Source organism: Dipodomys ordii, unplaced genomic scaffold, assembly GCF_000151885.1.
Source record: "Dipodomys ordii isolate 6190 unplaced genomic scaffold, Dord_2.0 Scaffold14, whole genome shotgun sequence".
Taxonomy (NCBI): Eukaryota; Metazoa; Chordata; class Mammalia; order Rodentia; family Heteromyidae; genus Dipodomys; species Dipodomys ordii.
In genome coordinates this window covers 11,462,653-11,472,097 of record NW_012267230.1, presented here as the reverse complement: position 1 = coordinate 11,472,097, position 9,445 = coordinate 11,462,653, and the positions used below count along the sequence as shown (strand labels likewise).

Sequence of the window (9,445 nt, the reverse complement as noted above, 5' to 3'; positions counted from 1 at the left end):
GCTCAAGTGGTAGAGTGCTAGCCTTGAGCTGAAGAGCTGAGGGACAGCGCCCAGGCCCAGAGTTCAGGCCCCATGACCGGACCCAAAAAAAAAAAAAAAAAACTAAATGCGTCAGGCACCAGTGGCTCACACCTGCAATCCTAGCTACTCAGAAAGCTGAGATCTGAGGATTGTGGTTCAAAGCCAGCCCAGGCAGGAAAGTCCCCGTGAGACTCTTAGCTTAATCACACAGTGTGGCTCAAAGTGGATGGCCAGGAGTTCAAGCCCCATGACTGACAAAAATAAACAAATAAGTAAATGAAATGACAAAGGGTTGAAGGGCGTTTGCCTAACAAGTGCAAGGCTCAGACCGAAAAGAAAGATCCCCAAGGGTCCAGCATGAAAGAACAGGAGCTGGGAGCAGGGCTCTATCGTGATCACAATGGCCTGTGTCCTGGATGAAGACAGCGGTGATAGTATAAAGAAATCCAGAATCTCAAAGGCAGGATCGCTAGCCTCCACATTGCATGCACTTAGCAATCACCTTAAACCCAGTCCCAATGCTAGCCAGGCTTGGTGGTTCCCACTGGTAACTCCAGACTCAAGAGGTTCAGGGAGGCAGGAAGATGGTGAGTTTGAAGCCAGCCTGGGCTTCGTAATGAAACCCTATGTGAAAAACAATGCTTGGGCTTCACTCCAAGGAAGTCAGGTTTTCCAAGTCTATAATCACATAATCGGTCGTCAGGTTGATGCCAGACTAGAATTAACCAGGAGGCAGAAAGAAGCAGTGTGGAAGCTCTGTGGCTGGGTGACCTCGGGCAGCAGATTTCATCTCTGCGAGCCTCGCTTGCAAAATCTGGGTAACTGTAGTACATGCTAACGTTGAGTGTCTTCTGGGATGAAGCAATGCTATGTTTAAGGGCTTTTATTTGGTCAGTCATTTAGTCCTCCCAACAGGAGGGGCTGTTGTGATCACCAGTAAAGAAAGGAAGGCTCTCTTCCTTTATACAAGCTCTATCAGGTCCCACATGGGCAGTGGCCAGGCTGGCAGTCGAGAGAACAGGAAATCTGGTACACATGGCATGTTTTACCTGCTGGGGTGTGTGTGTGTGTGTGTGTGTGTGTGTGTGTTCTAAAGGGCTTGAACTCAGGGCCCTTTTCACTCAAGGCTGGTGCTCTGTCACTTGAGGCACAGCTCGACTTGCAGCTTTCTTGGTGGTTAATTGGGAGATAAGAGTCTCATGGACTTCCCTGCCTGCGCTGGCTTTGAATTTCAATCCTCAGATCTCAGCCTCCTGAGGAGCTAGGATTACAAGCATGAGCCACCACGGCACCTGACTGCCATTTCCACTGAAGGATTCAGTCTATTTTTCCACTACAGGTCTCAGCCTAACTGGTGCCAGGGTATTTAAACCATTCGTCAGTTTAACAAAAAAAAAAAGGATTGCTTTGTCCCCAGAGTTGGTGCAAACAGGGCCAGATGGTATCGGGCATAGGCTCTGCCTGATTAACTCGAATCAAGCAGGGTTTTATAACTGAACGTGGGCAGGATCAAAACAAGGCCATAAAAGTTGGACTCTGCCTGGGGCTCTGAGGGACCCTGTTGCTTTTTCCATTTACGAACTGGCACATCCCGAAGTCCTGAGACAGTAACAAATGAGCAGCCCCAGCCTGTTGTGTGGGTCATTCATCTCTGCCTGACCCATAGGAGCAAACAGGCCCGCTGGACTCTCAATGAGAATGCATGAACCCCGGGGTTTTAATGATCGGCTGGGGGCTGGGATGGACACTCGGCCTGAGGGTGAGCCAAGTCTCATTCTGGTAACAGTAGGAAGGGCAGCTGTTCTCATGGGCTTCTGAGCAAATCTCACCCCACCTTCCATGGCAACGAGGTGGAAGCCGGAAAGGCTGTAGACCACTCTGCTCGTGTCTCAGCCACAGAGCACATAGCCTGGAGGACTGCCACGCAAGGACAAGCGCGATGACGTCACCAGTGCTGATCAACCACTGCGCATTTCCTAACACGTTCTCAAGCAGCTGAGTCCCGAACACATGGAAATCCAGGACTGTGGAATTCTCTCCTTAGAAAGCTCGCACCAGAGAGAAGGGAAAGGAGAGACTGTGGAGTGTGGCCCCGTTCTCCATTGGTTAAGATCAACGACGCATGCTCACGAACATTTTAAGCACTATGAGAAGGGGATAAAGTTGGAAGAAGGCTTTCCTGTCTCCTGTTCCCCGACCTCAGCCCCAAGGCTCACCCCAGGGGGCGCCAACTTAATTTGCGAAGTTTGCTTTATAATTGTTTATTTATGTTTTACAAAGTACAAATAAGATTACACACACCTATGCTTCTGTCCCATCAGCAAGCAGATATGGGTCATTCGTGTGTGTGTGTGTGTGTGTGTGTGTGTGTGTGTGTCCACAGCCCTGGACATTGTCTCTAAGCTTTCTTGCTCAATTAGAGATGAGACTTACAAACTTTTCTGCCCAGGATGGCTTTGAACCACAATCCTTAGATTTCAGCCTCCTGAGTCGCTAGGATTATAGGTGTGAGCCACCAGTGCCCACCCAGCTCCGTTTTGTGTGTGTGTGTGTGTGTGTGTGTGTGTGTGTGTGTGTGCTTTCCCAGTTGTGGAGTTTGAACTCAAGGCCTGGGCACTGTTCCTGTGTTCCCTTGCTCAAGGAGAGCACTCTATCACTTTGAGCCACAGCACCGCTTCTGGTTTTCTGGTGATTAATTGGAGATAAAGAGTCTCATGGACTTTCCTGCCCAGGCTGGCTTTGAACTGCAATCCTCAGCTCAAACCCTCCCAAGCAGCACCCAGCTCATTTTTTGTTAATAGCTCCCGGGTACTCTATTACTATTACTACTACTACTACTACTATTATTTAATACTCCCAGGGGTGTTACACAAGGCCTAACCCTTGAGGAGTGAGAAGGAATAATGCGCTTGCTCACACTGCCCTCTGCTGGCCATGCTGGTGAGGATGTGTTCTCACTTCCGAGAGCAAGTGCTCCAGCATACAAGTGTGCAGGCACCCTTGTGGCATGGTGGCTCAAGTGGTAGAGCGCTAGCTTTGAGCAAAAGAAACTCAGGGACAGTGCCCAGGCCCTGAGTGCAAGCCCCAGGTTCTAGCCAAAAAAAAAAAAAAGGAACAACTAAAACAAATCCTCCTGTAGATCTGTCACCCATGTCCTCTTGATAATTTTTTTTGGAGGGGGACTTTACTAGGATTAGAACTCAGGGCCTCCCACTTGTTTAGCTGAGCACCTATCACTTGAGTCATGCCTCCAGCCCTTCTCGTTTTGTTTAGTTAGAGATGAGTCTCACAAACTTTTCTGCCCAGGCTGGCTTTGAACCAGCCAGCCTTGAACTTCAATCTGCGATCCTCCCAATCAAGCTCTGCTTTCCAAGTGGCTGAGCCACTCTGACTGCCTGGCCCAGAGTCTCTGGCAGCACTTGGGTTTGGACTAGGCGCTTAAGGAAGCCTCCCAAAGCTGGGATTACAGTGTGAACCACCATGCCTGGCTTTCCTGTTGATAGATCTTGAACTCAAAATGAGTAAACTTGAAAAACTGTTTCTTCTCATTCTTAAAAGGTCTCAAAACTAAGCTAGGCGCTGGTGGCACACGCCTGTCATCCTAGCTACTCAGGAGGCTGAGAGCTAAGGGTCGCAGTTCAAAGCCAGTGCAGGCAGGAAAGTCTGTGAGACCTTTATCTCCCATTAACTACCAGAAAACTAAGCTGTGGCTCAAAGTGGTAGAGCACCAGCCTTGAGTGATTGAGAGACAGCACTCAGGCCCTGAGTTCAAGCCCGTGAAGAAAAAAAAAAGTCTCAAAACTGTCTTTCAGTTTTCTCCAACTTTCCAACGCTTCCCTTTGTGATTAGGATATGATTCAAGGTCCTGGTCTTAACAGCTGAGCCAAGTTCTTGTCCAGCACAGAAAAAACACATTGGCTCCTCTGGTGACCTCATTCCGTTTCCATGTCGGGTCAGTGGCTTCCTGTCCCTGCCACTGGGCCTGTCCTGTCTGTCCCTCCACTCTGCCTCAGTCTCTGACCTGTAATTACAAGAATTTATTCAACAACCTCCGCCCCAACCCCCAACCCCCCACCCCCACCAAAGACAATCAGTGAATCAGTGAAAGCTACACACACACACACAGAGGCCAGTTCTGAGGCTTGAACTCAGGGCCTGGGCTCTGTACCTAAGCTTCATTTGTTCAAGGCTAGTGCTCTACCACTTGAATCACAGCTCCACTTCTGGCTTTGTGTGATCAGAGACGAGTCTCATGATGTTTCTGCCTGGGTTGGCTTCAAAGCATGATCCTCAGATCTCAGCCTCCTGAGTAACTAGGATTACAAGTATGAGCCACTAGCACCTGGATAGAACTTTTTTTTAATGGTTGTAGGGCTTGAACTCAGGGCCTGAGCACTGTCCCTCAGCTCTTCAGCTCAAGGCGAGCACTCTACCACTTGAGCCACAGCTCCACTTCCGGTTTTTTAGTGGTTTATTGGAGATAAGAGTCTCATGGACTTTCCTGCCTGGGCTGGCTTTGAACCTCGATCCTCAGATCTCAGCCTCCTGAGTAGCTAGGATGACAGGTGCGATTCACTGGCACTTTTTTTTTTTAAACCAGTGCCAGGCATGGGGCAGATGTTCTTGGGGTTTAGGGCAGCATCACTGAGTGACTTGGAAGTCACAGGAACAAACTGCCATGATTTATATGCTTTCTTCACTTCTCTGAAGTGAGGTAAATTAAGGAAGACAATGTAGCATCTTTCATGTTACTGTGATTACTGTAAAACATCACTTTTTCACCAGGCCCTAGTGGCTCAAACACAGAAAGGAACCAAACACAGAAAGGAACGCAGGAACAGGAGAATGTGGTTCAGCAAACACAACCAGAAAGCAGATCAATGGCCGCCCAGCGCTGGGGGGTGGAGAGAGCACTGTTAGACGGGCAGATCTGTTTGGAGGATGGGAAAGTTTTAGAAATGGATTGTGTAATGGCGGTACAACACTCTCCATGTGCTCCATGTCCTTGAACTGTCCATTTTAAAATGTTAAAAGAATGTTAATAATAATAATAAAGGCTGGAAGGTTACACACGAAATATTTACTTGTCAACTTTTGAATGACAAAATTAGAAAGATCAGGTCTTCTCTTTACCCTGGTACAAACTGTACAATCAGCACGTATGGGGAAGTGTGTGTGACTGTCTTTCATTCATAAGACATGCAACAGTACTTGGACCCCGGACTCTCGGCTGGGGTTTGGGATTCCTGTGAATGACATCACTGCCCCAGTAACATCCTGACCCATGTAACAAACACACTCTGGCTTCCCTCCAGTCCCTTCTGCTGTGGGCACCATGTGGTGCCCAGCCCAGGGCTCTGACCACCAGAATACCTCCCTCCATGCCATAACCTCGGGCCAAAGGCTCAGAGTTTGCTAAGGCTTCTGGTCTGCAAAGCATGTGGCATTCGTTGTTTGTCTGCTTTGTAGTGCTGGGGATGGAAGTCAGGATCTCTTGGGTACTGGGCAAAGGTCCCTTACCACTGAGCTACACTACCATGAGCCAAGCATCTATAGAGGTGAAAAACAATACTCAAGCCAGGTACTGGTGGTACACACCTGTAATCCTAGCTACTCAGGAGGCTGAGATCTGAGAATTGTAGTTCAAAGCCAGGCCAAGACAAAAAAGTCCAATTAACTGGCAAAAAGCCAGAAGTAGAGATATGGCCCAAGTGGTAGAGCATCAGCCTTAATTGCAAAATAAAAGCAAGAGTGCATGGCTCTGAGTTAAAGCCAAGGAAGGAATGAGGGAGGGAAGAAAGGAAAGGCATGAAGGGAAGGGAAGAAAAGAGGGAAGGAAAGAAGGAAGGAAGGGAAGAAGGGAGCAAGGGAGGGAGGGAGGGAGGAAAGCAGGCAGGCAGGCAGGCAGGCAGGCAGGCCCTGCCCCAGCCCAAGGAGCCTCTGACTCAGTCTCTGAAGTCTCCTGACTCCAGATTCTGCCTCCACACCCCAGCCTTTATTTTCTTGGTAGCAGGCTATCAGTGAAGTGAATTTGGCCTCCCTTCCTCCTCCACCTACTTCACAGGAACTTCTGGACATTACCTGATCATGTTGTGAACAGGTGTGTTTAAGACTCAACCCCCCCCCCCCCCCCCGCCCTTTCCTTGCAAGGGCCTTTCCCTAAGCCTTGTAAATTTCTTCATCTCAAGATGAGTCCCAAGACCCCCTGCATCAGCCTTGTCAGAGATCCAGGAAGCCCAGGGCAAGGCCCCAGAGACCTAGCCCCCCCCCCCACTCCCATGCTGTTCACTTGAGTTTGGCCAGTGTCCCAAACACCTGTGAGAATCGCTCTCTGTCCAGGACTTGTCCGTAGCGCAGGGTGAGGTAGAAGGTCTGCTTCCCGCTGTACTGCTGGATGCGTATGAACAGATCCTGGGGCCGGTCCGGGGTCTCTGTCAGGGGGACCACATCCTCCACAGGACAGTATGTATCCTGCCGCCAGCCCCAGAAGGTCAGGTGGGCCACCCGCAGTACGGTGCCAGACTCATTCACGTACAGGATACCCACCAGCCTCCGGAAGAAATAGCTCATCCAGTAGAGCATGGTCAGGGCAAAGCCAGCGACCCCAAACGCCAAGCACATGGAGGTGTGCGTTATGAGGCCCTGTGAGTGCCAGTACAAGGACGGGGGCAACGCTGCCACTGTCAGGGCGGTCTGTGCCAGCTTCAGCCGAGACATGTACCCACAGGCTCTGATGGAGTTGAATCGGTAGACCAGGTGGAATTTCTCAGACTCCAGGCCTGGCGGTTTCTCTGCTGAGGTGGGCGGCCTGCTGCCCACACCCCTCCTGGGGTTGCCCTGTGGATCATAGCACCAGAGCGCACGGAGGGCCCTTGACCAGGCAGCAGCAGCGGCGGGTCCCCGCAGCATCGGCCGGGCTCGGAGGAGGGCAGCCTGGACGGGAGAGGGGAGACATTTCTCTCGTGGAACTCAACTGCACTAATAACGCAATGATCATCTGCAGAAGCAACCCTTTGCTGACCTGGTAAAGGCATCATGATTGCCTGAGGAGAGAAAGATAAAGCCAGCCACATGCTTCCTGTCCTGTATGCTTCATAAATAGGATTCTGGGGGGGCTGGGAAGGTGGCTCAGTGGTAGAATGCTTGCCTGGCATGCATGAAGCCCTGGGTTCGATTCCTCAGTCCCCCCCCCCGCCGGAAGTGGCGCTGTGGCTCCAGTGGTAGAGAGCTAGCCTTGAGCAAAAAGCTCAGGGACAGCGCCCAGGCCCTGAAGAAAGAAAACAACTAAGAAAAGGTGTAGAGTAACTCATACATCCAACAAATGTCTAGTGGGGAGGCTCCCTAGCTGTGAAGCATGCGAAACTACAGCCCACCATTCAGAGACAAACTCCGTATAAGTAAATAACTTCTTACCATGGCCCGTCACCGGAAGGAAGTCCCACGTGTCTCCGCCTACTCCGGCCAACTACGGAAGGCGCAGGCGCACACGTAGGCGTTGCGTCTGGCGCGCGCTGCATCTTGGGATTCGTAGTCCAAAGACGGTGGTGGACGTGAGCCCCCAGGCAGTGCGGTCGCTGCGGGAGTCTCCTTTCCCAAAATGCCTTGCGGCGGTGGGCGGACCCGGAAGTTCCGGTTCGAGTTCCGGCTTGAGTTCCAGCCGCCAGCGCGTCCTGTCTTGTAGCGCCCGGAGGTCGTGGAGATGGCGGCGTCGGGCCCCGCGCTCTGCCTCTTCGACGTGGATGGGACCCTGACGGCCCCGCGACAGGTAGGCGGCGCCCGGGAGGCCCACCACCGCCCCGGGGAAACGGAGGCGGAAGCTCGTGTCGGGTGCAGCCGGCTCGGGCCTCCCCCCCCCCAGCCGAGCCGGGCGGCGTGGCCCGGGACGGAGGTTCCCGGGTCGGGTCCGGTCTCGGGTCCGCGCCGTGGTTAGCCCCGACCCCGCAGTTCCCCTCTCGGACTCGCCACAGCTTCAGCGTGCCGTGGGGGCCCTGGCCCGCGCCCCAGGGCGTCCCGAGGGTCTGGTGAAATCCTGTCAGTGCGGATTCGAACTCGGGGATCAGTAAAGAGCAGCCGCTTCGCTTCCCGCAGCCTCCGCCCCGGACCACGGGGATACCCGAAGCCCTCGGGCCTGACAGGCGACCCACGGAGCACCTCCCGCCCACCGGCGGTTAACCTGCAGCTCTGCACAAACTGGTCGCCGAACAAGAGGCTTTTTAAGACTTGAGCCTGGACCCAAATAGCCTCATTAGCCTCCACTCCTATCTCACCCCCTTTGGTGAAGTGCCCTCTAGAAAGCCACGTCTTGTGTGTGTGTGTGTGTCTGTGTGTCTGTGTCTGTGTGTGTCCGTAAGTGCAGGGTTTCTGAGCCACAGGTTTGATTCATCTAGTGATAACTCTATCCCCCCCCCCCCAGGGCCGAATTAGCCACAGGCCTTTTTCTAACCCCTGAGATTCAGTGATCAATATACACTTGTGAATTGTTGCAGGGGTCTAGTAATCTAGATCTGGTCACAGCAGTTCTTTCTTTCTTGATTTCTTTCTCTTTTTTTTTTTTTGTGGGGGGGGAGGTGTCGATCATGGGGCTTGAACTCTGGGCCTGGGCGGTGTCCCTCAGCTCTTCGGCTCAAGGCTAGCACTCTACCATTTGAGCCATAGCGCCACTTCCCAGTTTTCTGGTGGTTTATTGGAGATAAGAGTTTCACGCACTTTCCTGACTGGACTGGCTTTGAACCTCAATCCTCAGATCTCAGCCTCCTGTGTAGCTAGGATTACCGGCGTGAGCCACCAGCATCTGGCTCTTAGTCTTTTTTTTTTTTCCCCTCCGGTCGTGGGCCTGAACTCTGGGCCTAGGCACTGTGCCTTCAGCTCTTCAGCTCAAGGCTAGCACTCTACCAATTGAGCCACAGCACTGCTTCCAGCTTTTTCTGCTTATGTGGTGCTGAGGAATCAAACCCAGAGCCTCATGCATGCAAGGCAAGCACTCTATCACTGAGCCACCTTCCCAGCCCCTCTTAGTCTTTTTTTGTAAAGGACTGTGCATAGTAAATATTTTTGTCTTGGCAGACTGTATGGCCTGTAGTAACTGCCCCGCATCAGTGCAAAACAGACTTAGACTGTATGTGTTCCAATAAACAGCTGCCGTGTGCTTGCTGCAGCAGCACATATACTAAAATTGGAAAGATACAGAGAAGACACATTCGTGAAGCTTTCCATATTAAAAAACAAAAAACGGGCTGGGAAGGTGGCTCAGTGGTAGAGCGCTTGCCTTGCATGCTCGAGGCCCTGGGTTCAATTCCTCAGCACCACATAAGCAAAAAAAAGAAAAAAGCCAGAAGTGGCGCTCTGGCTCAAGTGGTAGAGCACTAGCCTTGAGCTGAAGAGCTGAGGGACAGCGCCCAGGCCCAGAGTTCAGGCCCCACGACCG

At 51.9% G+C, this 9,445-nt stretch overlaps 2 protein-coding genes across 2 annotated transcripts in view; one reads left to right on the top strand and one right to left on the bottom strand.

Moving 5' to 3' along the window:
• Positions 1 to 5,884: 5,884 nt before the first annotated feature.
• Positions 5,885 to 7,482, bottom strand: Tmem186 (transmembrane protein 186). Its single transcript, XM_013011459.1, has 2 exons — positions 7,435 to 7,482; positions 5,885 to 6,954 (listed from the first exon to the last, which is right to left on the bottom strand). Exons 1-2 carry the CDS (start codon positions 7,435 to 7,437, stop codon positions 6,307 to 6,309), a joined length of 651 nt encoding a protein of 216 aa, XP_012866913.1. The 5' UTR covers positions 7,438 to 7,482; the 3' UTR covers positions 5,885 to 6,306.
• A 191-nt stretch (positions 7,483 to 7,673) lies between these two features.
• The window catches only part of Pmm2 (phosphomannomutase 2), a 10,479-nt gene continuing 8,707 nt past the window's right edge, over positions 7,674 to 9,445 (top strand). Inside the window, exon 1 of the mRNA XM_013011740.1 lies at positions 7,674 to 7,786. Coding sequence (XP_012867194.1) covers positions 7,721 to 7,786 — 66 coding nt within the window. The 5' untranslated portion in view covers positions 7,674 to 7,720. The remainder of the gene's footprint in view (positions 7,787 to 9,445) is intronic.